Genomic DNA, 27,934 nt, shown 5'->3' with positions numbered 1-27,934 from the left:
AGTAATGTGTCTATTATTTGTGGAGTGGAAGGGAAGCAGGCGTGGAGCGGAATGGAGGAGGCCAACCCTGTCAGCTGATTGTCGAGCAGACACGTTTTCGTGTAAAATCGTCCTATTGTGTTCCCTCAGCTTAAATCACATCATGCGGCTGGTAGAGATAGACACCGTAGTCTTGATGGAAGGAATTGGATAGTATTGTTAAAGGATGTGACGGTAAAATTGGCGTGAAACTTTTTGGCCTTGGGGTGCCCCTGGCTGTGGAGGAGGAGGCAAGCAAGGAACATAAACAAAGATCAGGTGGGGGACCAGCTGAGACACTCCACTTGACGTTTCTACCTCCATGTTTCGACTCATCACTGGACTCACGTATCAAATTACTCAGCTCCCTGGGCTGAGAACTGTCAAGGCACAAAGGGTGTTGAAGTTGACTAGAGAAGTATTTAAACTAGTGAAGTCGGCGGGTTTCTATTGGCGTGTATTGATGCCCAATTCAGACAGAATGAAAGGCAGTCATCGTTCTTGGCATGGATAAGCCTCTCAAGGTTAATGACCTGATTACAACTACATTTAAGATAATTAAGCTAATGATACATTTATAAATGTGCATGTGAATGTAAATTGCATAAGTGAAAATGAGAACATTAGGAAAAATAAGTGAATTATCGGGCTGCTCTGTTCGCTATTTGGAATGGCGAGCATATCATTCAGCTCGACCAGATTGGGGTCCTGCTGTGGCCTCATCATCATTTTTATCACGGAGACTTGACACATCAAAAAACCTGTATCGAAAGAATCTTTATGCTCATTATGGGTGTGTCAATGCTATTGAGTTTTCCAGAGAAGGAGACCTGCTTGTGTCCGGTAAGTTTTTCAGTATTGCTTGTTTTCCCTTTAAACCAGTTGTAAAGAAGTATGTTTATTTTAAGACATACTGTAGAATATCCATTAGTATTGCACTAGGATTACCCAATCATTTTTACATAGCAGTCAATCCTTCACTGACAATTGGGTCTGGAAGGATTACTATTACCTTCCTTTCCCAACTGTAAGGGAAGATTTGAAAGGGACTTGTTAATGCTGTTACTTTATACTGCCTGTATAATTCGATATTTTTTGTATGTGAATTATATCTAAAGTATTATTCCTTAACCAGTCAACCTTACCTAATCCTGCATGTCCACCCCAACCCCAAATCTATCTTAAGATAACCCACTTGGGTGACGAGCTGCACATATGATGCCTTTGATTTAAATCTTAAACAGTTACACTAATTATGATCTAATGATTTACAGATGAAGTTTGAAATTAAAAAAATGGGAGGGGAGGATTTCCAGCCTCTAGCCCCCTCTCCTTTTACCCACTTTTTATGACATGCAAGAATATGTGGGAAGTATTCTTTTTCCCCTATCCCTATCCCTTGGGATACATGCGCATGTATATACATATATACACATATATACACATGTACATACTCATACTTGCTGCCCTCATCCATTCGCAGCACCACCCCACCACACATGAAATTATATCTTTCCTCACTCATTTTCTCCATGTGACCAAACAATTTCAAAACACCCTCTTCTGCTCTCTCAACCACACTCTTTTTATTACCACACATCTCTCTTACCCTATTTTTACTTTACTTTATCAAACCACGTTACACCACATATTGTCCTCAAATATCTCATTTCCAGCACATCCACCCTCCTCCGCACAACTCTATCTATAGCCCACACCTCGCAACCATATAACATTGTGTATGAGGGTGGATTGGGCCATTCTTTCGTCTGTTTCCTTGCACTACCTTGCTAATGCGGGAGACAGTGACAAAGTAATATAAGAATATATATGATGAGATTGCCTATGCTGTTGCAGCTAACATGATCAAAGAAGATTTTGCTAGAATAGGACTCTTAGTCAACAGAATTTATTTATGTATACATTCTGCATTTCTTATGTTTTGTTTTCTGGTAAAACTCGGTGTATTGTGGGCTTTCTCTGATCAGAAAAAATTTAAATGAGGTAAAGCACAATGATTTTTTTTGTAGAATGTTTTTGTTTTACACCCCAGGATATATACTGTAACATTTTTTAGAAGTTAGTGTATTATTTATTTTCAGGAAAGTAAAGAAAACAAGAATCATGTGTACTAATAGTAGTTTTACACGTGTCACAATACAGTACAGGTATTCATTGTATTTGCTATCACTTGATTCAGATTATGACTGGCAAAACTATGAAACTTTGATGACACTATGTATTTGGATTAAGAGCAGTATATAGACTTTTTTTGCCAAGCCTTAAAGGCAAAACCTTGATATTAAGGAGCGTTATGTGGTTGTCCCATTGATCATGATGTCACTTGTATTATAATCAAGCTAACAGTAGAATACCTTTTTGAGTAAGTTGGGGTTGGTCTTGCCATCTATTTCATTTGACAGTTAAAGTATTTGCCTATAGATGACAACATTATTCATTTTTGGTAAGTGAACCCAACTTAATGTAGGTATTTTCTCCCAAACTAGCCAAAACAGCTCAACCTAGCTCACCACAACTCAGACCATCTTATATGACATAACCAAAACTTGTTTAGCTGAGCATAATCCAGACCTGTGTTGCATGACAAAACCAGAATCTGCTTAACCTGGCATACCTCTGATCCAGAGAGCATGGGATAATCAAACAGCTTACCCTATTATACCCTGGGACCACAAATAAAGGAATCCAATACAAGAATGATGCATCACATTTTTTTTTTTACGTTGGAAGCTCCAGTCATGGACAAAAATCCACATCAAGGCTGGGCCCAAACTGAAATATAGAGAGGATTATGAAAGGGGAAGAGAAGATACAAGGAAAAGAATTTACAACTTTTAGAGAAAGTGAAAAACTTGTCTTTTAAAACATGCCAAGTCATAGTTATTGGGAAAGACATGAGATGGTAGAGTTCCGAAGCTTAGAGGTGTAGGGAAAGGTACAGTTATCAAAATGGCCCACCCTTGAATTGCTAACAGCCAGACAGTAATCACATATTAAATTCTCTAAGCTAATGGTGTGGGCACATGAGCAGCCAGATCTGTGGAGCAAAAACTAAAGTAATACCTATAGAAAAGGGAATATGAGTCAGCATTGCAGTGCAGGACAAGGGGGGTCAAGTTTTGAAGTTAGCTTGGGAGACTTTATTTGTCAAGACTACTTTCGATTCAACTAAATCAAGTAAGGATGCAAAGCTAGAACCACCCTAGATGTGAGAGCAGCACTTTATGGAAGGATGAATCAAACCTTTGTATAAATGGAGCAGCTGTTGAGAAGAAAAGAAATTTTGACATGTAATCAGGACTCCCAGTTTCTTAGAGGCAGACAGCTATTTCTGTACTGTGACATTTCCTAGAAAGAGTGGATATTGCAGTAATGCCAAGTATGTTCAGTGAGTCAGGAGGTGGAATTAAGAACCGTCAGAAGAGAGATGAGAGTTTTGAGAAGTCTTCGGTAGAGAGATGGGTAGAAACTGGGTCTTGGAGGCATTAAACTTACCTAGATTTTGTTTACCACACTGAGATATCCTGTCCAAGCCTGAGTTTACTGAAGTTGTCATATGACATTACTTTAAAAAGTATAACAAAGAAGTCATTGTGCAGCATGTGCAAAAATGTTATGTTTGGTTATTGATAACCTTGCAATGAGTTAAACAAGATCACTAATGAAACTTTGAAGCGCTTATTCTTTCCTAGTTAGAATACTGTGCTGTTGTGTGCTAACATCATATATGATTAGAAAAATTACAAAATTAGAAAATCTCCATAGAATGTCAGGGGCTTGTGTGTGTTCCTACTACTAGTAGATATAACGAACAGAATTGGAGGATATCTTGATAGTTTTATTCAAGATGCATCAGACCAGTTTGGTCACACAGTGTTAACCTGATGTAGACCAGTAGCATTAAGTGTAGTATTCCAAGACCTTACCATGGAAGCTTAGTTGTAGGGATAAGCAACAGCCCCCAAAACAAGTGTATGATAGGTTAGGAGTTAGATGTATTATTAATGGTATATTCCTTGAATAACAAAAATTTGCTTGAACACAACTTCTCTGAAATATAAGATTTCATCTTGCATGGCTCAGATCTTGACGGCTTTTGTATTTTAAAGCCTAAGTTATGTCCTTGTCCTCACACTAAGCCTACAAAGTTTGTTCTAATTCATATCCACATACTCCATCACAAATTAGATGGAAGCAGTTAGTGTACAGTAAAGAGGTGGTTTGGATGCAGATATTGGTTTCGTTATGATTTAACTTAGTGTACAAGGTGAAAAAGTGAAAAACTATTTTATATGTTAAAAGTCAATGTTTAATTTCTGCATTCTGAGCATAAACAAGTATGTATATGAATGATTCCAGAGGAAGTCCTGTATGTACTTGATTCATATTATGGGATTGGTAAAGGTACTGAATCTCGTGTTATGAAAACCTAGTTTCTTAATTTATTTTCCTTCATTTTGCCTCAGAATTATAATGCATTTTGGTTAATGAAGCTAATGATTATTTTATTTAATGAGTGTGTTTTTCATCAGGCGGCGATGATCGGCGTGTGCTCCTTTGGAATGTGGATGGTGCTCTGTCAGGGAATCATCGGCCTCGCACAATGAAGGGTGAACATAACAGCAACATATTCTGCCTCAGTTTTGATTCTTGCAATACAAAGATTTTCTCTGCTGGCAATGATGAACAAGTTATTGTACATGATTTAAGAACGTAAGAAATGCTACTTCTTGTAATACTGGTATCATTACAATATTTTTTCTCTGTATGTGATGGTTGAATCCAGAATCTTATGGATAGAAATAGGTTCTTTATCCTCTTCTAGATCATTACACTCATCAGGTTGACATTAGAAATCATTCCATACCTTCCTTGAGATGATATTTCTTCTCCTTTTTATTGTTTTGCTTCATATTTAACCCTCCAACCACTCTACATATGTATGATGTCAGTGTATCTCTCCACCTTTACGTTTACGAGTTGAGATTTCCTGCCACAACTCCAATGGGAGGTTCTGCATTGGGTTGTGTGAGGGGGTATATGGTTGTTGAATGCTTCCACATGACATATTATGTTCAGTTGCCTTTCAGGCTTCTGCAGCTTTTGATTTGAATCGAGTCTACTGCGAGTGTTGTGTCATCAGCAAACAGTAACAAACTCACCTCCCAGGCCTCCCCACCTTTCAGAGATTATAGACCTGCTCCTGTCTCTAAGACCCTTGCATTCACCTCCCACACTGATTCATCCACAAACAGAGTAAACAGCCATGGTCATGTCATGTACCCCTGCCACAGACATAGTAATTCAAGGACATCTTGAGGTGTAAAGGGTCTTTTAGCAGTGAAGGAGATGGTTTAGGTATAGGTACTGTATGTCTTTTTAGGTGAAATATGGTGGGGTGATATATATATTCTGTTTTGTGATGAATATTTCTGTATGAGTTTTCATTGTTTTGAATTTACTTAGGGTCTCGATGAATTCAGCTTTGCCTTTAGATTGAGTAAGAATTATTTGCAACCTGTAAACATGTGTGGAATAGGTTAGGAAACATTAAGTTTATAACAGGTTTTTTTCCATCAGAAAGTGTTTGTTTTAAGGTGGACGAATGACTATTTTTATATAGAAGAAAATTATTGTAGGAACATTTTTATTCTAACTTCAGAATATGTAATATCGTTGTGTGAAGAGCATTGTAGAAGTTTCATAGTATGATTAATTATGTATTAAGTCTAGATGTGGTTAGAAAAGTGAATCATCAATGGAGATGAGGTCTTCACAGAACATAGGAAAGAATCTTGGTAAACATTTCAGTTGTCTCCAAATGGTATTCGCATGGATTTTGGAGGATAGATGCCTCTATTTATATGTCTGATGCCTATTCCTATTGGGAACTCCTTCAAGGAGGTAGTTACAGCAAAAGCTAATTGATTTATTCCATTTTCCTACAGTGTATGGCAAAAATAATTAACTGCAGAAGAATTTTTTATTATATTGTCCTATGTTCTTGATAATAAGTCCTTGTAATGCTCAAACTTTTATCATACACAGGGGTGAAACTGTGGATGTGTTCCTGCATCGAGAGGCTGTGTATGGGGTATCTGTGAGTCCATCTCATGACTCTGTGTTTGCTAGTGCTGGAGAGGATGGGCAAGTGCTTCTTTATGATATGAGGGAATCAGCTGCTACAGGTAATATTTTGTATTCAAAATTTGGTCTCCAGTTTTCTTATTAGTTTTAACTTGAATGTGCTTTGTGTGAGCATAATTGTATGGTGTATGAAAAAATTTCACATTTGCGTATCTGAATACAGCAGCAAGTCTTGACAGCAGCAAGTCGTGATGTATCACATTTTTGAAAGTATTTCTGTATATTTATCTGGTATGCTGATGTCCTAGAAATTTTCATAACATTGGATTCATATGCTCATGGATCTGAATAGTGTATATTGACACTGTAATATTTCGTTATCTATGATTTAATTCCTTCGGCAATATTCAAGCATGGTTTTATAATGAATTCCCTTCAATGTTCATACATTGTAAGTTACTTAAGATTTTTTAGCAGTGCAGCACGTTGAGGAAGAAGAAGAGTTATGCAGGTCTGTTGATGTGACTTACTGTTAGGTAGATCTCATATATGAAAAGCATTCGAAATAGTTAAATTTAGACATTTGTAGCAGACTGTCTGATTCATCAAAATTCTTTCATTATGGTTTCATGTTTTGTTGACCAATTATTCACCTTAACTCACACTTACATTTTCTTTTGAGGATGGTGAACAAAGAAAGCTAGGATGATAACATCAGTGAAAATATGTATATTGTTTGTATGTCTGGTTCTGTCACTGTTTTTTGCATTATTATGTATTTTTTATATATATTGTCCCTGGAGATAAGGGAGAAAGAATACTTCTCTCGTATTCCCTGCCTTTTGTAGAAGGCTACCAAAAGGGGAGGTAGCGGAGGGCTGAAAATCCCCCCTCTCGTTTTCAATTTTTCAAAAGAAGGAACAGAGAAGGGGGCCAAGTGAGGATGCTCCTTCAAAGGCTCCGTCCTTTGTTCTTAATGCTACCTCTCTAATGCATGCAGGAAATGGCTAATAGTATGGAAAAAAAAATATATATATATATATATCCCTGGGGATAGGGGAGAAAGAATACTTCCCACGTATTCCCTGCGTGTCCTAGAAGGCGACTAAAAGGGGAGGGAGCAGGTGGCTGGAAATCCTCCCCTCTCGTTTTTTTTAATTTTCCAAAAGAAGGAACAGAGAAGGGGGCCAGGTGAGGATATTCCCTCAAAGGCCCAGTCCTCTGTTCTGAACGCTTCCTTGCTAACGCGGGAAATGGCGAATAGTATGAAAGAAAGAATATGTTATACATGTATGATATATATTATAGAGTTGTGCGGAGGAGTGTGGATGTGCTGGAAATGAGATGTTTGAGGACAATATGTGGTGTGAGGTGATTTGATTAAGTAATGAAAGGGTAAGGGAGATGTGTAGTAATAAAAAGAGTGTGGTTGAGAGAGCAGAAGAGGGTGTTCTGAAATGGTTTGGTCACATGGAGAGAATGAGTGAGGAAAGATTGACAAAGAGGATATATGTGTCAGAGGTGGAGGGAAAGAGAAGTGGGAGACCAAATTGGAGGTGGAAAGATGGAGTGAAAAAGATTTTGAGTGATCGGGGCCTGAACATGCAGGAGGGTGAAAGGTGTGCAAGGAATAGAGTAAATTGGAATGATGTGGTATACTGGGGTCGACATGCTGTCAATGGATTGAACCAGGGCATGTGAAGCGTCTGCGGTAAACCATGGAAAGTTGTGTGGGGCCTGGATGTGGAAAGGGAGCTGTGGTTTCGGGCATTATTGCATGACAGCTAGAGACTGAGTGTGAACGAATGGGGCCTTTGTTGTCTTTTCCTAGCGCTACCTCGCACACATGAGGGGGGAGGGGGATGTTATTCCATGTGTGGTGAGGTGACGATGGGAATGAATAAAGGCAGACAGTGTGAATTGTGTGCATGTGTATATATGTATGTGTCTGTGTGTGTATATATATGTGTACATTGAGATGTATGGGTATGTATATTTGCGTGAGGGGACGTGTATGTATATACATGTGTATGGGGGTGGGTTGGGCCATTTCTTTCGTCTGTTTCCTTGTGCTACCTCGCAAACGCGGGAGACAGCGACAAAGCAAAATAATAATGATAGAAATATATATATATATATATATATATATTATTTGAGTTTGAATGGAGAAAAACTGGAGGAAGTGAAGTGTTTTAGATATCTGGGAGTGGATCTGGCAGCGGATGGAACCATGGAAGCGGAAGTGGATCATAGGGTGGGGGAGGGGGCGAAAATTCTGGGGGCCTTGAAGAATGTGTGGAAGTCGAGAACATTATCTCGGAAAGCAAAAATGGGTATGTTTGAAGGAATAGTAGTTCCAACAATGTTGTATGGTTGCGAGGCGTGGGCTATGGATAGAGTTGTGCGCAGGAGGATGGATGTGCTGGAAATGAGATGTTTGAGGACAATGTGTGGTGTGAGGTGGTTTGATCGAGTAAGTAACGTAAGGGTAAGAGAGATGTGTGGAAATAAAAAGAGCGTGGTTGAGAGAGCAGAAGAGGGTGTTTTGAAATGGTTTGGGCACATGGAGAGAATGAGTGAGGAAAGATTGACCAAGAGGATATATGTGTCGGAGGTGGAGGGAACGAGGAGAAGAGGGAGACCAAATTGGAGGTGGAAAGATGGAGTGAAAAGGATTTTGTGTGATCGGGGCCTGAACATGCAGGAGGGTGAAAGGAGGGCAAGGAATAGAGTGAATTGGAACGATGTGGTATACAGGGGTTGACGTGCTGTCAGTGGATTGAATCAAGGCATGTGAAGCGTCCGGGGTAAACCATGGAAAGCTGTGTAGGTATGTATATTTGCGTGTGTGGACGTGTGTATGTACATGTGTATGGGGGGGGGTTGGGCCATTTCTTTCGTCTGTTTCCTTGCGCTACCTCGCAAACGCGGGAGACAGCGACAAAGTATAAAAAAAAAAATATATATATATATATATATATATATATATATATTTATTATTATTTTGCTTTGTCGCTGTCTTCCGCGTTTGCGAGGTAGCGCAAGGAAACAGACGAAAGAAATGGCCCAACCCACCCCCATACACATGTATATACATACACGTCCACACACGCAAATATACATACCTATACATCTCAATATACACATATATATACACACACAGACACATACATATATACCCATGCACACAATTCACACTGTCTGCCTTTATTCATTCCCATCGCCACCTCACCACACATGGAATACCATCCCCCTCCCCCCTCATGTGTGCGAGGTAGCGCTAGGAAAAGACAACAAAGGCCCCATTCGTTCACACTCAGTCTCTAGCTGTCATGCAATAATGCCCGAAACCACAGCTCCCTTTCCACATCCAGGCCCCCACACAACTTTCCATGGTTTACCCCAGACGCTTCACATGCCCTGATTCAATCCACTGACAGCACGTCAACCCCGGTATACCACATCGATCCAATTCACTCTATTCCTTGCCCGCCTTTCACCCTCCTGCATGTTCAGGCCCCGATCACTCAAAATCTTTTTCACTCCATCTTTCCACCTCCGATTTGGTCTCCCACTTCTCCTCGTTCCCTCCACCTACGACACATATATCCTCTTGGTCAATCTTTCCTCACTCATTCTCTCCATGTGCCCAAACCATTTCAAAACACCCTCTTCTGCTCTCTCAACCATGCTCTTTTTATTTCCACACATCTCTCTTACCCTTACATTACTTACTCGATCAAACCACCTCACACCACACATTGTCCTCAAACATCTCATTTCCAGCACATCCATCCTCCTGCACACAACTCTATCCATAGCCCACGCCTCACAACCATACAACATTGTTGGAACCACTATTCCTTCAAACATACCCATTTTTGCTTTCCAAGATAATGTTCTCGACTTCCACACATTCTTCAAGGCTCCCAGGATTTCGCCCCCTCCCCCACCCTATGATTCACTTCCGCTTCCATGGTTCCATCCGCTACCAGATGCACTCCCAGATATCTAAAACACTTTACTTCCTCCAGTTTTTCTCCATTCAAACTTACCTCCCAATTGACTTGACCCTCAACCCTACTGTACCTAATAACCTTGCTTTTATTCACATTTACTCTTAACTTTCTTCTTTCACACACTTTACCAAACTCAGCCACCAGCTTCTGCAGTTTCTCACATGAATCAGCCACCAGCACTGTATCATCAGCGAACAACAACTGACTCACTTCCCAAGCTCTCTCATCCACAACAGACTGCATACTTGCCCTTCTTTCCAAAACTCTTGCATTCACCTCCCTAACAACCCCATCCATAAACAAATTAAACAACCATGGAGACATCACACACCCCTGCCACAAACCTACATTCACTGAGAACCAATCACTTTCCTCTCTTCCTACACGTACACATGCCTTACATCCTCGATAAAAACTTTTCACTGCTTCTAACAACTTGCCTCCCACACCATATATTCTTAATACCTTCCACAGAGCATCTCTATCAACTCTATCATATGCCTTCTCCAGATCCATAAATGCTACATACAAATCCATTTTCTTTTCTAAGTATTTCTCACATACATTCTTCAAAGCAAACACCTGAACCGCACATCCTCTACCACTTCTGAAAGTGTGTGGACGTGTATGTATATACATGTGTATGTGGGTGGATTGGGCCATTCTTTCATCTGTTTCCTTGCGCTACCTCGTTAACACGGGAGATAGCGACAAAGTATGATATAATATGATATAATGTAATATAATATAATATAATATAATATAATATCCCTGGGGATAGGGGACAAAGAATACTTCCCACGTATTCCCTGCGTGTCGTAAAAGGCGACTAAAAGGGGAGGGAGCGGGGGGCTGGAAATCCTCCCCTCTCGTTTTTTTTTTTTTTTTTTTTTTTTTTTTCCAAAAGAAGGAACAGAGAATTGGGCCAGGTGAGGGTATTCCCTCAAAGGCCCAGTCCTCTGTTCTTAACGCTACCTCGCTAATGCGGGAAATGGCGAACAGTTTGAAAGAAAAGAAAAAAATATAATGATATTATATTTTTATGTATTTATTTATTTACTTATTATTCTTAATTGCCATCTCCTGCGTTAGCGAGGTAGCACAAGGAAACAGAGAAAAGAATGGCCCAACACATCCACATACACCTGTATATATATATATAAACTCCCACACACGCACATATACATACCTATACATTTCACCGTATACATACATATACATACACAGATGTATACTTATATTCACATGTACATATTCATATTTGCTGCCTTCATCCATTCCCATTGTGACCCCTCCTTACATGAAATAGCATCCCCCATATATATATGTGAAAATTTTATGAAAACAGGAATACTCTGGATATTTTCTTTATTATTTTGAAGGCTCCAGTCACAGACAAAAAACATCATCCACACCAGACCTCAAATGAAACATAAAATAGGTCTAAAGAGTTAAAGAGCTAGGGAGAGAATAGGCAAGAGATCAAAGCGTTTAGGAGAAATTAAAAATATATGCTGTTTGAATAGGAGCAGTTCATAGCTATTATGAAAGACTTCAGAAAGTAATGAGTTCCAAAGCCTTAGCAATGTAGGAAAAGAAACAGACATCACAGTGGTTGTGGGCAGTATCCATGAAACATAATGACATGCTGTGTATTATATGGTTTTGATTAATGGCAAGGACACAAACATTCAGTTCCTAGGAGTAAAATTGAAGCGATAGCATAGACAAAGGAAAGAGAGCCAATGCAGTAACCAAGGAGTATGTCTGTGAGTGGAAGCAAGTGAAGAATTTTTAGAGTGTTTGTTGCCATAGTGCACGAAAGAAACTACTTGCATCGTTCTACTCTGGTTGAGGGAATTGGCATATTTGTTCCTAGATTGGTAGAAACTTGTGGAAGTTGTGCATAGTAAAAGAAAGTTATAGGATCAGGGATGTGTAATATATTATTTCCCTTATGTTTTTTTAATTATTTATTTATTGGTTATTTATAAAAGCATCAGATCACACTTTCTCTTTTTCAGATCCTGTGTGTTTAGCGCGTTACCATGACGCCTTCCATGCTGTACAGTTCCATCCAATAGAATCAATGTTTGTAGTTACTGCTAATTCTCGGGAAGGTGTTTCTTTATGGGATGTACGAAAACCTAGAGTGTAAGTACAGTATGTTATATTGAAATATTTTGCTGTTTACTATTTAAGATTAATTTTAGAAATAATAATTATAGTAATGATAATTGTAATGATAATGATAGTAACACTGTTAATAATAGTGATAATGATATTAATGATAATGATAGTATTTCATACTTGAGCACCGTTTCCAGTGTTAGTGAGGTAGTGCCAGGATACAAACATAGAAAGAAACATCCGCTCACACACACATACACACTCAAATATAATGATGATAATGTATATGTGCATGTATGGTCATTTACGTATATATATTTGTATATGAATGGATGGGCCATCTGTTTCCTGCGCTACCTCGCTGACACAGGAAATGGCAATCAAGTATGATAAATAGATAAATGAGTTGATAAATATAGGGCTGGAAATCCTTATCTCCTGTTTTTAATTTTCCAAGAGAAGGGACAGAGAAAGGGGTTATGATAGTATTTTGATTAGAGCTAGTTCACCACTGTTGTGGTAAATTTTGCGCAATCTGTGATTGAGAATGTGTTGGTCTACCATATACTTCTTTTTATACTGAACTAATTACCAGTTCTATCTCTTCATGTACAATTGTTTATAGTTGTTTTACATATTTACAGACCTGTATTAAGATATGGAGAGAAGAGGTGTGCACAGTCATCCATGTGTGCAAGGTTCAACAGAACAGGCAACCAAATAATTGCACTGAGGAGAAGACTTCCCCCTGTTCTTTACAACACTCATAGCTCAAAACCCATCTGTCAGGTATTGTGTATTCCTTTTCTCTCTTTCATACTTGTTTTTTCTTACGTCAGTGAGGTAGCACCAGGAATAGACAAAGAAAAAGCATCTCTTGCTGTCATGTGTAATGCTCCAAAAGCACAGCCCCCAATCCACAACCAGGCCCCACATGCCTTTCCATGGTTTCCCTTGGCTGTTTTATGGTTCTGTCCATGGACAGTACGTCACCCCCTGTATACCATATCACTCCATTTCACTCTATCCAATACATGCCTTTCACCTACATGCATGTTCAGGTCCCAGACACTCAGAATCTTGTTCACTTCATCCCTCCATCTCCAGTTTGATCTCCCCTTTCTTGTTGCCTCCACTTCTGATAAGTATATCCTCTTTGTCAAGTTCTCATTCATTCACTATATACATGTGCAAAGAATGCATGAGTTTTCCATGCTGCTTGATGAAAAAGATTAAGTTTTATATACTGAAGTGGGAATTGGGTCTTTGAGTCAGCTAGTCCTTGATTCCTGTTTTCTAGAGTGGATATAAATGCTAGTTTCAGAGGCAGCACATCATCTTACTGATTGGCCATGAATAACTATCTGTGGCCAGACATTTTTCAGTAGTCAGTCATCTACGTGAAGGATAGTCAGTTCCTGGCAGTTTGGTTAAATGTTCTATAGGCATTGATAGACCACATTGATATTGTATAATCCCACTGTATAACTAACCCAATAGAGGGAAAATTTCTCTTAAGGTATTTTTTGTTCCTTTGAATTGCCACATGTTCTGTATGTTTAATATTCTGGATGATGTTACTCCAGAAATGATACCTAAATGAAGCCCAAGCCAGAAATTGATTGAGTTTTGAGCTCAGAGCATATTTCTCTAATATTTTTTTCAATATTGATCATAGAGTTATTGTAAAGTCTAAGTTCACACCAAGCTGCATTTTTGTGTGTTTATGACTTACTCTTTGTGAACTCCTGCATCACTGGATTTTATCATCTGCAAAATTTGTTTCATAACAATTCTGATTATTTCCAGTTTGATGCTGAACACTACTACAATTCATGCACAATGAAAAGCTGCTGTTTTGCTGGTGACAACGATCAGTTTGTTCTCTCAGGTTCAGATGACTTTAACCTCTACATGTGGAAAATCCCAGAAAGCAATAGTTCAGGTAAGTGCTGAATGTCATGTAAAACTCCTTGTATTTAATCTGTTTTATTTGCCTTCTTCTTCTCCTAACTCTTCTTCTTCTTCTTCTTCTTCTTCTTATTATTATTATTATTATTATTATTATTATTATTATTGATGTTATTATTGTTATTTTTATTATTATTATTATTATTATTGTTATTATTATTATTATTATTATTATTATTATCATTATTATTTTCTTTCTTTCCTTTCAAACTATTCGCCATTTCCCACATCAGCAAGGTAGCGTTAAGAACAGAGGACTGGGCCTCTGAGGGAATATCCTCACCTGGCCCCCTTCTCTGTTCCTTCTTTTGGAAAATTAAAAAAAAAACAAGAGGGGAGGATTTCCAGCCCCCCCGCTCCCTCCCCTTTTAGTCGCCTTCTACGACATGCAGGGAATACGTGGGAAATATTCTTTCTCCCCTATCCCCAATCCTCCAGGTTTTCCATTCAAATTCACACTCACACCAACCTGATTCTCTCTACTGCTAAACCTGATAACCTTACTTTTTTCAAATTGAACTCTCAACTGTCTTATTTCACACACTCTCCCAACAACAGACACCAGCTTCTAAAGTTTCTCTTTTAGAAAAATCTGTCTCCTGAGCGATTTCATCTGCAAATAGTGACTAACTCTTTTTGTATTTATATATTCATTATTCATGTATTCATTTATCTATATTTACTCAAGAACAACCTCAGTTCCAGGTCTTCCTTCAGCTCCAAGACTATGCTACACTTATTAGCAGGGATAGGATGGACCTTTTGAAATGAGGATTTCTTTGATGAGACTGCACTCTGTTTTGTCATCTGATAGTGATGCAGCCCTCCAAAGATGACTTATTTAATGCAAACATGAAAATCTATACTGTGTATTCATTTCTAACAAACAAGAACAAGAGACTTCCCTCTGTAAATCCCTTCCACCATTTAAACCATATTGCTTAAGTGCTCAGTCTTAGAAATTGCCACTCGATCATATGTTTAGCTGAATTTGGTTGTAAACTACAGCCTCTTTATATTGTACATTCATTTTGCACACCTTTTTGTCAATATGATACCAAAGTTTATTGTATTAGGGAATATTAAGTGGTTTTTTTGGAAGATCTTGTTACTGATGTTAAGCCTTAAAGACAAGTAAATCAGGAAAAAAAGTTTTTAAAGAAAGTTAATCTTATTTTTGGAGGCTATGGAGATTAATCTCTTTGGGATAAACTTGTTAAAACTAATGGTGAAGTCATTGCTCTGAGAATTACCGTAAGAGAAATGCAGTTTTATGCATTATTATTCAGATTTTTTTATTCAATACGAAATGGCCTTTTCCTCCTTTGAAAGTTAACAAGCATGAAGTAATAATTGGTTAAGGGTAAGCAGCTTATCATGTGTGTCTATATTTTTAATTATTATTATTATTATTATTGTTATTATACTGAATCATTGTTTCCCACGTCAGCGGGGTTGCACCGGGAAAAAGATGAAGAATGGCCTATCCACACACACACACACACACACACACACACACACACACACACACACACACACATATATGTATACATAAACACCCATATATGCACATATACATACATATACATGTCAACATATACTCATATACATACATATTCATGCACATCTTTTTTCATACATATTTGCCATTTCATGCCTTAGAGAGGTAGCGTTAAGAACAGAAGACAGTCTTAGAAGGAATATCCTCACTTTGCCCCCTTCTCTGTTCCTTCTTTTGGAAAATTAAAAGTGGGAGGGGACGATTTCCAGCCCTCCGCTCCTTCCCCTTTTAGTCGCCTTCGACGACACGCAGGGAATACGTGGGAAGTATTCTTTCTCCCTTGTCCCCAGGGATAATGCATACACATACACAGACATATACATATATGCTCATATACATATTCATACTTGCTTGCCTTCATCCATCCCTGTCGCTACCCTGCCACACAGGAAACAGCATCGCTGCCCCTCACTTCAGCAAGGTAGCGTCAGGAAAACAGACAAAAAAGGCCACATTCATTCACACTCAGTCTCAAGCTGTTATGTAATACACCAAACCACAGCTCGCTATCCACGTGCAGGCTTCACAGACCTTTCTATGGTTTACCCAAGACGTTTCACATGCCCAAGTTCAGTCCATTTAAAACACTAATATCTTTCTTTCAACAGAACACTTTGTATCTGAAGCTCACATGGTATTAAAAGGTCATCGTTCCATTGTAAACCAAGTGCGTTTCAACCCACAGAACTTTATCATAGCATCCTCAGGAGTGGAGAAAATTGTAAAGGTATGTTTGAATTTTGCTTTAGGAATAAAGTAATGCAAATATTTGATTTAGAAATTAAAGATATGACTTTGAACATGATTGAGTAGAGACAAAGAATTATATAATGTAATTTTAAAGATGTTTTAGAATCCAGCTGACTTGAGAGTATATGAGTGAATTGCTTTGTTGACTCCATAGATACCATGGAAATGGTTATGTCTGACTGTTGTAGTTGTGTGGATGGTTGCAGTATGGGAGTACTGCTAGTCATGTCCTTTGTCAGTGGTTTCTTTTAAGGAGAAACAGGGTGTGGGTGTAATAAGACAGTTTTAGATTGTTAGAAACTGTTCTGATATCTTTTCTAACAATAAACATTTGATTAAGAAACGATAAAATTAAGATAGGATATCATCAGATGTTAAAAAGGTTTTTGTTGTTGGAGCTTTCATATATTTGATAGAATTGTCATTATGAAGGGAGCATTAAGTTCCGTTGCTGCAGTATTTTACTCTAATATTTTAATGCTGCATATAGCCTCATCTAAAATACTTACTAAACTCATGCTCTAGTGATGCATATTATGTCATCCAAAAAACCTGTGCTTGCACTCCTGTCCTACTATATGCATCATCCATTTCAAAAATTCACCAAAAATAATTTTGCTTCATTTGGTGCATAAAATACAGATAGAGTAGATTTTATAGTGATATCAAGTATGTTTGTTGTGATTAGTATATAATCAGAGCCATGGAAGTAACATGGATTTTTACAGAGAAGATGGGAAGAAATTGGGTTTTTATGGGTGTTAAACTTCAGTAGGTTATGCTTGCCTTTAAGGGAAATTCTGTCTGTGAGGTTATAAAAGTAGTTGTGATAAGATCAAATAGAGATTGAGTAAAACAAGATGGTGTGGATTTGAAAGAATTGAAAGACTGCCAATTTGAATAATGAAAATATGATTGAAGTGGTTAAATGTTATAAAAAGAATACTGATAAAAAAGAGAAAAAGGGCAGAATACAGGACAGAATGCTCTGGGACATTGTTGATATAGAAAGAGAAGTTAATCCATCAAACGATTTTAGCAATGCCTCATCTTATACTCAAATTACTATGTGATTACAGACCCAGTTAACAACAATCACTTCATTATTAATGTTAAATCTTAACATAGTTTCTTTGTACAGATTCTCAGAACAATTTGTAATGACCCATTCTTCCAACAGCTTTGGAGTGGATTATCCCTGCCTGGATCCATAGGAAGTTTAAGGACGAGCACCTCAGGAAGTTGCATGACAAGAAGAGTGTACACACATGAGGAGTACATAGGACTTGTTATGGAGAGTGGCCAGGTAGTTGGGGTATGTCTTGGGATGATGACAAGAAAGGGAATGTAAAATATTTGTATTTTATTTCAGAAACTGTAAAGAATCAGTAGTCCTTATAAAGATGCCACTATGGGTAGTCAGCAATGCTTGGCATTCCTTCGGTCTGCTGTGTGGTCTTATATGGTCAGTATCAGATGCACCTCCATGTACATTCTGCCATGATTGATGTTTTAAGATATATACCATAGGTTTCGAACATTGAAAGATTTTTTAATGTGTTTAGAGTAAAAAGTTATCTGAAGATAGGACACTAGCTGCTCAGAGCTTGATCTGTTAATGTAGGTACAGCAGGAGTTATGTGTTTCATGAAAGAAGGATATTTGAATAGCAGAAACAGAGGAAGACAAGAGTGGAGGATATTGATAAGGCAGGAGAGATGCATAGATATTGAAACATGATGTTTGTAGTAATAATACATTGTTGATGGTGATGATAGGATGTAGACCGTGAAGTTGAACTGTAGATTTTGATAACATTCTGCAGATGGGTAAAATGGAGTGGGTCAATAATTTTTTCCACGTAAAGTGAAAGTTAATGGTGAGTTTAGGGAGAGAAAATGAAATGTAAAACAGTGGTGAAAGCAAGGAAACTTAGATAGATGGCCTGTGTGTAGAGATGTATGGCAAGCATGAATGAGAAATGGTAAAAGGGTGAAAGTAAACAGACATCAGTGATATAACTGTTAGCATTCCTGACAGTGATGTATTCTCAGTTTGTCTGGGGTCAAGCTCACATAAGTTTGAATCCTGATCATGATGGTTGGTCCACAGTCCAAGTAGGTGGTCATTTTGGTATTATTTACCATGATCTCCCTTGTTAGTCTTGTTCCCTAGGGATAGGGGAGAAAGAATCTTCTCACCTACTCCTTGCTTGTGGAAGGTGTCTAAAAGGGGTTAGAGCAGGGAGCTGGAAATCCTCCCCTCCAGCTTTACTTTTTGAAAAGAAGGAACAGAGATGGGGGGCCAGGTGAGGGGTTTTTCCTCTAAAGGTCAGTCATCTGTTCTTGACTGCTACCTCGCTAGAGATGCTGTTTCCTGTCGGGCCGGGTGTCGCTAGGAATGGACGAGGGCAAGCAAGTATGAATATGTACAAGTGTATATATGTATATATCTGTGTATGTTGATACGTATATGTATGTGTATGTGTATGTGTATGGGTGTTTTGAAATGGTTTGGTCACATGGAGAGAATGAGTGAGGAAAGATTGACCAAGAGGATATATGTGACGGAGGTGGAGGGAACAAGGAGAAGAGGGAGACCAAATTGGAGGTGGAAAGATGGAGTGAAAAAGATTTTGTGTGATCGGGGCCTGAACATGCAGGAGGGTGAAAGGAGGGCAAAGAATAGAGTGAATTGGAGCGATGTGGTATACCGGGGTTGACGTGCTGTCAGTGGATTGAATCAAGGCATGTGTATGGGGGTGGGTTGGGCCATTTCTTTCGTCTGTTTCCTTGCGCTACCTCGCAAACGCTGGAGACAGCGACAAAGCAAAAAAAAAAATATATATATATATATATATATATATATATATATATATATATATATATATATATTTTTTTTTTTGCCGCTGTCTCCCGTGTTTGCGAGGTAGCGCAAGGAAACAGACGAAAGAAATGGCCCTACCCACCCCCATACACATGTATATACATACGTCCACACACGCAAATATACATACCTACACAGCTTTCCATGGTTTACCCCAGACGCTTCGCATGCCCTGATTCAGTCCACTGACAGCACGTCAACCCCGGTATACCACATCGATCCAATTCACTCTATTCCTTGCCCTCCTTTCACCCTCCTGCATGTTCAGGCCCCGATCACACAAAATCTCTTTCACTCCACCCCTCCACCTCCAATCTGGTCTTCCACTATATTTTTTTTTTTTTTTTTTTTTTTTTTTGCCGCTGTCTCCCGCGTTTGCGAGGTAGCGCAAGGAAACAGACGAAAGAAATGGCCCAACCCACCCCCATACACATGCCTTGATTCAATCCACTGAGCACGTCAACCCCGGTATACCACATCGCTCCAATTCACTCTATTCTTTGCCCTCCTTTCACCCTCCTGCATGTTCAGGCCCCGATCACACAAAATCTTTTTCACTCCATCTTTCCACCCCCAATTTGGTCTCCCTCTTCTCCTCGTTCCCTCCACCTCCGTCACATATATCCTCTTGGTCAATCTTTCCTCACTCATTCTCTTCATGTGCCCAAACCATTTCAAAACACCCTCTTCTGCTCTCTCAACCACGCTCTTTTTATTTCCACACATCTCTCTTACCCTTACGTTACTTACTCGATCAAACCACCTCACACCACACATTGTCCTCAAACATCTCATTTCCAGCACATCCATCCTCCTGCGCACCACTCTATCCATAGCCCATGCCTCGCAACCCATACAACATTGTTGGAACCACTATTCCTTCAAACATACCCATTTTTGCTTTCCGAGATAATGTTCTCGACTTCCACACATTCTTCAAGGCTCCCAGAATTTTCGCCCCCTCCCCCACCCTATGATCCACTTCCGCTTCCATGGTTCCATCCGCTGCCAGATCCACTCCCAGATATCTAAAACACTTCACTTCCTCCAGTTTTTCTCCATTCAAACTCACCTCCCAATTGACTTGACCCTCAACCCTACTGTACCTAATAACCTTGCTCTTATTCACATTTACTCTTAACTTTCTTCCTTCACACACTTTACCAAACTCAGTCACCAGCCCATATATGAGTATATGGGCCGTTCTTCATCTGTTTCCTTGCGCTGCCTTGCTGACATGGGAAACTGCTATCAAGTATGATGAATGAATAAATAAATAGATATTTTTTCAAACATATTTGCCATGTCCTGTGTTGGCAAGGTAGCGTTTAGAACAGAGGACTGAGCCTTAGAGGGAATATTCTCACCTTAGCCCCCTTCTCTGTTCCTCTTTTTTGGGGGGAAAGTAAAAAAAACGAGGGAAGGATTTCCAGCCCCCCACTCCCTTCCCTTTTAGTCGCCTTTTATGACACGCAGGGAATATGTGGGAAGCATTCTTTCTCTCCTATCCCCAAGGATGATATATTTATATATTCATATGTATGTATAAATATATTTTTTTGATACTTGATCCCCTTTCTTCATACTTGTATCATAAGCATGGTGCAAGTTGTGGTCTTCTCATATAATTTCTCCAAAAGATGAGAGGTAGTATTGGTTGCTCCTGACTGCTGTAACTCTGATAAAACACTGTAATTGTGAGAGTGACTGTTAGGGGGAGAGCATTGCTGATTAGTTTTCAACTTTTCAAGAGGAGTTGGTCTACCATTGAAATACCTGTATGTTTGTGTTATTGATGATTAGTTGGGCATTTAGAATGTAGGCTTTGAGGTTGTGTGCAGATACACATATTATTTAGAATGTTTAAGTTTCTGAAGCTATTTGCTTAAAAGTATTTGTAAAGATGTTTTGTGGAGGTTTGATGTACTAGTACTTAAAGAAGCTTCATATGCAATAGTAGGACGTGTCATGTAATAGTATACATGTGTTATTCATCTAAGTAATCCTTTAACAGGATGTGAATCATGACTATAGCCATGGCAGCACAGATGAGGACCCTCGCATGATGGCCTTCTTCGACTCCTTAGTACAGAGAGAGGTAGAAGGCTGGACCTCCAACACTGATCTCTCTGATGATCTTGATAATGATGCACAAATCTCAGGGCAAGATGATGATGATACAGAAACTACAACAACGCAATCATCTCTCTCTATTGTTACATCACAATCTGATGATAATGATTCAGAAGATGATGGTAATGATTTTTCCATATAATGTTTTGTTATATGAATTCTGTGAAGGCAACTGTCTTGCCTGTGTTTTGATTTATATTGCTTGCTGAAATCCCTGGTAAGTACTTAAACAATGATACTGTAAAAAAATATTATTAAAACTTACGATCATTGTATTATACTGAATTGAGTTAATATTTGCAATAGAGAGGGTGGCACATATGATAAAGAAGTTTTGGGACTGTGTTAAAAAGTATATGGAAGTGAGTTTATGATCGATGTAGTTGAGAAATAAAGTAATTCATGAGAGGTGGATGATTCTTAGTGCTTATGCACCAAGTAGTATATTTTAAGAGGTGTTGAATGAATGCTTTGGCAATTATGATGCAATAGTATTAGGGTACTTGAATCCAAGGATAGGTAATGTGGGAATTAAGGATATGATTCAAAGACATAAGGTCCCAAGTGAGGTTATTGAGAATATAACAGGAGACTTGAGGTCCCATTACTTGAAGTTGAGAAACAAAGTGTTAAATTGTTTGCTGAATGAGGAATGGCAATTGGGAATATATGGTTTTAAAAAGTTGCATATGTAAGTTTACTTTGGTGAATGGTACTGGGGGTTATCAGGCTCAGTTGGATTATGTGCTGATTGACAGGCATGCAATGGAGTGGTTTTGGAATGTGAACATGCTTAGAGGCAGCATTTGTAATGTATGAGTATTTCTTGGTGGAGGGGAATGTAAAAATTTGTGATTGGTTTGGGAAGAGAGGAAATGATGTGTGAAGAGGTGATAAAAGCGAGCATCCTTGAAAAAATGGCTTTTGAGAAGATAGTATGAGATATCGAGATATTGAGTGAGGAATGGCATAGGGTTGAGAATAGATGATATAAGGGGAGTGGAGGAGGAATGGAGGGTATCACAGGAAGTAGTGCTTATATGTCTGGGTGAAGTATTTGGTATGCAGAAGGTGGAATGTGAAAGTATAAGAAAGAGTAGCGAGTGTTGGATTGAAGAAGTTAAGTTGTCATTTAGAGTAAAGGGAGGTTTATAGTCAGTATCTCTAGGGAAGGGATGCATTGATTAGGGAAATTATAAGAGCAAGCAGCAGGTCAGGAGAAAGGTATGAGAGTTGAGAGAATGGGCAGAATGAGAGATGGGGTAAGGGAGTATCAATGAACTTTGGGGAGAACAAGAAAATACTTTAGGAGGAGGTGGTTGTCAAGTTTTTCTCTCTGCGTCACCCACACATGGACTACAAACATTCTGTCCACAATTATATAGTCTCTCCTTGTCATACATAACATTTGACAACACTTAACTCATGCAGCTCATTCTTTGTTACTCTAGATTTTCCTGCGGTGAGCACTGTGCACTAGCCCTGCCTTTTGGCAAAATAGTAAGAGTGACTGATGGAAGTAGTTAGGAACATTTATGCAGGAGCATTAGGTAGAATTAGTAGGTAGGAATATAAGGTAGGGACATTAAGTAAATGTAGTCAGTAGGAACATTAGGTATGAGACTCTGCAAACACTCTGCTAGAATTGCCCTATGCTAGTGTTTTGTTAAGGGTGAGGCACTAAAAGGTTAGTTGTTCCAGATGGGAATAGGCATCAGAGATATAGATAGATAGATAGATAGATAGTATATTAGAGTTATGAATTATTTTAAGGATCCTTAATATCTCTGTATATGATTAAGTAACTGGTGACATTCTCTCCTGAAAGAACTTCCTGTAGATCTCAGATTTTGCCTTTCATAATAGTTTGATTTTCCTTTAGAGCCAAATGGGGGCCATAGACAAGAAAGTTCTGATGAACATCAAGAAGCAAGACAAAGATCAAATCAGCTTCCACGTAGAAGACAAGCACATAATGATCCACCAAAAAATGATGAGGATGAGGAGGAGGAGGAAGATGATGATGAGGAGGGGGACAAGGTACGTTTTACAACTCAACAAGTTACTGATATCACCCACTGTTAGATTCAGATCCCCTTCCACCAGGATCTGACTCCATCACTTCTCTAGCTGCTAAATGCTTTAACACTTACAGTCACCCACCTCTTATAGACTAGTTTTTATTATTATTATTATTATTATTATTATTATTATTATTATTATTATCATTATTATTATTGTTATACTTGATTTCCGTTTCCTGCATCAGTGAGGTAGCACCTGGAAACAGACGAAGAATGGCCCATCCACTCATAAACACATATATTTACATAAATGCCCTCACATGCACGTATTATTATTATTATTATTATTATTATTATTATTATTATTATTATTATTATTATTATTATACTTGATTTCCGTTTCCTGCATCAGTGAGGTAGCACCTGGAAACAGACGAAGAATGGCCCATCCACTCATATACACATATATTTACATAAATGCCCTCACATGCACGTATACATACATATGCATATACTTATCAACATATACACATGTACATACATATACATACATGGACATATACATTTATACACATGTACTTATTCATACCTGCTTTTAAGTAGGTACTTTTTTTATCCACATCAATATTAAACTATCTTTGTTTATTCTTTGACGCTTCCCCATAGCATCTCCTTTATTAGAAGTGCCACTCTCACCTCTGCTTCCATATTTATACAAACCAGAGAGTTTACCCCCAGCATTCCCAAACTATTCAGTCTTCCCCTTCTATTTATTTCACTCAGAACCATATTATTCAGGTTTCTCTCCTGAAACATAGCACCAGTCTCTTCCTTCTTCTCATCCTGTTTTCATCCATAAGCATTTTAGATGCCTCAGTCTGAGCCTTTGAGAAGAAAGCTATGCTTGGGTGTTTTTCCTGTTTTTATTTTTGGAAATCATGTCAAGATATAAGGAGGTGAGGGTTTTTGCCTTTGGTTGTGTATGTTAGCTGTCTTTAAAAACATGTTGGAGATATATGGGTAGTTTCCTTACTTCCTTATCTCTTGTCATCCACTTTCAGTTTTATCCACATCAATCTAGAATTTCCTTACACTCTTTCACACACTTCCACAACTCTTGCTTCAGGAGTAGTGCTTACTCCATCCTTAGCTCTTGTCCTCTCACCAACCCCAACTTTTCTCCAAAGATGCTCCTCATTCATTCTTCCACTTTGCCCTTTGGCTTCATTTCACTCAGAGCCAGAACATCTATGTTTCTTTCCTCGAACATACCACCTGTCTATCCTTTCTTCTCATCTTGGTTACATCCACACATATTCAGACACCCCAATCCGAGCCTTCAAGGAGGATGAGCACTTCCCACATGACTTCTCCCTTTGTTTCCTATTTTAGAAATTGAAATACAAGAGGGGGAGGGTTTCCAATCCCCGTTCCCACACCCTTTAGTTGCATTCTGAACATATATTGTATAAAATCTTTTATAAGCTTTTACTGAAATTATTTACTAGAAAGTCAGTGCTGGACCATGGATTGTGGAACTTTATGGATATGAGAAGCATGGCCTTTCAATATCATATTTGCACTCTTTTTCTTATAATGTTAAATGGCATTCTGCTTAAATAAAACAAATCTGAAAGGCCAAAATAGATGAAAGTCCTGAGGGGCAATGGTCTTTAAATTCTAGGCATCTGGAGGAAGTGAATGGATTATGCGTCTGATTGCAAAGAAGAGGGCAAAACTAAGAAATGCAAAACGAGCAAAAAGGAAACGTAAGCATTTAAGGAGACACCGCAAGAAAGCTCAGCATTTTCTTCGTTCCTTTACTGCAAGCAGAAGGCGGTAAGTACTCACAATTACATTAGGTATAAGGCATTTCTTTCTCGTATTAGTAAATGTTTGATATTGCTCATAATCTTCCCCTTGTACTTTACCCTTCATCCTGTTGGTGTATATTTTGCCTCAGTAATTATCCTTGCTTTTCATTTGATTTAGTCTCGAACAGGTACTGTTTATGTGTATATTTATGGTTCAGAATGGTATTGTTAACAAATTACATAAATTTGGGGGTTAAACCCATTTACATATTGAGAGATATGTACATAACACTGATTTTATTTTACAGGTATTTGTATCACCCAATGGGCCAGAATTCTCTTGAAGATCATCAGGCCCGAGATCTACCAGGACTTGCAAGTGCCATGGAAGACAATGCAGGGTCAGTGAGACGACGAACATCATATCGTAGAAGGTACATGGCCCCTTATACTATTATGGTGGTGCAGAATACTGAGCCAGATTCTGAACCAGAGTCAGATGAACAAGATGATGGTAATGGTAGTGACACAGAAGAAGAAGCTCAGACTGTAGAGCAACAGTATAGAGAGAATAATGGTGAAGTTGAGAATGGAAAGCGTTTAATGTGGTCCTCTGATAGTGATTCCAGTAGTGATGATGGTCATTTACCTGCAAAGCGGAAACGAACCAGTTTAAGTAACAGTGATAGTGATGAGGAGAGGTCACAAGAGACAAAGAATGGACATATTATATCTGAAATAGTTGATTCTAATACCAGTGATTCAGAAATAGAGAGATCAGTTATCGATGTTAAAACACGAGACCCAGGGAGAAATCTCAATAGTGAAGGCGCTAGCAGCAGATCAAATTGTCTTCCTGACATTATAAATGATACCACTTTGTCTGGAAAAAACTATGGTGAAAGTAATGGTATCAGTGACATTGGTAATGAGTTAAATATAAGTAGTGCTGTCAGTGATGCAATTCCTATCAGCAGCATTTCAACTGATGATAATGGGTCTCTTTTATTCGACGCAGACCGTGGGTCACTTGTCCCTGGTTTAGATCTTCCAAGTAGTTTGGACTTAGCTCCTCCAACAACCCCTAACAAAAAGATAATGCAGAATGGATCAAGCCAAGCAGCCAATGGAACAGCATCTGTAAGCACACCAGATAGTGGAATTTTGGTTCTTCCTTCTAGCACAGAAAAAAGTGAAGATGAAAGTAGAACTGGAAATGAGATGGAGAGTAGCATAAGCATTAATGGAACAGAAAATTCAAATTCAAATGGTGAACAGTCAATAACATTCAAAAAGCGTATGCCTGCTTGTAATCTTAGAAATTATAGAAGACGTAATGAAGATCTTTGAAATGAGTGGAGTTATTTGCCCTTGATCTTTTTTCTCAATGGCCTTTGACAGTTTTTCGTATTTCTAGCATATCTTTGATAATGTAACAAGTTTGATTTCCATGTTATTATTTTGCTTTATAGATATATATCAGAATAAGAATTTTCGGAGTTACGCTCATATGCATATAGTTTAGGCCAATGGGCACTGTGTGATATGTATTGTCTGAATTTTGTAATTATATTGATTTTACATTTTTAGTTTACACATTTTTTATTTCCTTACCAAAGAAGCTTGATTTCATTTAACAGTCTAATATTTCGTTCCATAAAAAGCTTACAAACATTGAATTTGATTTACCCCAACAATTTGTCATACAGTAGCTTACCACACCCAGAATAATTGTTGAAGTAGGACAGCTAAAAGGCTGCTGAACAGATGGGAATTTTTCACTCTGCATTAAGAGAGTTCATATACATATATTTTTTTATTATGTGTAGTTACCATGCATAATTCTAAAATTTTAAGAATTTAGTTTTTACATAGATTTGAAAACAAGTGAAATTGTAAAGGGTATTCAGTGAATTTTATGCTTTAAGCTTTTTTAAGTTTTACTATTGAGCTAAAAGTTCAAGATATTGGCCAGTTTCAACTATCTAATATTATTCACCAGTTTTTAGTTATTGTTTTATGAGTATAGTTACTGTAGTGGCTGACCTTCCTGTGACCTGAAATTAAATGTGGTAGACTATGTATCATAATTTGGCAAATGAAAAGATGCTGCCTTTATTGTGTTTATTTATTACAGTTACATTATTTATTTTCCAAACAAATGCTACTGCATCTATAATCCACATAGACAAGTATTGTTTCTCAATCTGTGTGCATTAAATTTAATGTAAGAATTTGTGGACTGGCCTAATTTCATGTGTCACAGACTGATAATTTGATGGAGTTGTGACGCTTTCCACCTGTGGCAAAAGTCTAAACACAGTGCTATCCATGTAAACATGAAATGATATTGTATTCTAGACAGTGTTATTTTCTGAGCAAAGACTTAATTTATATACCAATAATTCACATTCTTCTTTGTTGTAATGAATGTATTGAAAAAGGATGATTTGTTTTCATTCACTTTACTCTGTTGAACTAAATAGGATTTGCAGAGAAAAAGATTAAAATATACAGGTC

The 27,934-nt window shown here is 38.2% G+C and overlaps 1 protein-coding gene across 2 annotated transcripts; it reads left to right on the top strand.

Annotated features, from left to right (window-relative positions):
- Positions 1 to 27,858, top strand: LOC139763459 (uncharacterized). Of its 2 annotated transcripts, none has more exons than XM_071689534.1 (12): positions 1 to 861; positions 4,572 to 4,752; positions 6,088 to 6,227; positions 12,170 to 12,299; positions 12,920 to 13,064; positions 14,085 to 14,220; positions 16,416 to 16,534; positions 17,738 to 17,863; positions 21,458 to 21,698; positions 23,459 to 23,616; positions 25,285 to 25,439; positions 25,723 to 27,858. In XM_071689534.1, the coding sequence occupies exons 1-12, from the start codon at positions 633 to 635 to the stop codon at positions 26,762 to 26,764; spliced, it is 2,802 nt and encodes a 933-aa protein (XP_071545635.1). In that variant the 5' UTR covers positions 1 to 632; the 3' UTR covers positions 26,765 to 27,858. The 2 variants fall into 2 exon arrangements, with proteins under 2 accessions (XP_071545635.1, XP_071545634.1); XM_071689533.1 differs by having other exon boundaries at positions 42 to 861; positions 17,738 to 17,872.
- The last annotated feature ends 76 nt before the right edge of the window (positions 27,859 to 27,934 follow it).

The sequence above is a fragment of the Panulirus ornatus genome, chromosome 47 (genome assembly GCF_036320965.1).
Source record: "Panulirus ornatus isolate Po-2019 chromosome 47, ASM3632096v1, whole genome shotgun sequence".
Classification (NCBI taxonomy): domain Eukaryota; kingdom Metazoa; phylum Arthropoda; class Malacostraca; order Decapoda; family Palinuridae; genus Panulirus; species Panulirus ornatus.
Note: the sequence above shows the minus strand (reverse complement) of the source record. Positions and strands in the feature narration are given on the sequence as shown.

Coding starts and splice junctions, on each gene's coding strand:
- LOC139763459 (XM_071689533.1), top strand. CDS start 633: ATGAGAACATTAGGAAAAATAAGTGAATTATCGGGCTGCTCTGTTCGC. Junction 6,228..12,169: donor GAGGGAATCAGCTGCTACAG/GTAATATTTTGT, acceptor TCTCTTTTTCAG/ATCCTGTGTGTTTAGCGCGT. Junction 14,221..16,415: donor CCCAGAAAGCAATAGTTCAG/GTAAGTGCTGAA, acceptor TTCTTTCAACAG/AACACTTTGTATCTGAAGCT.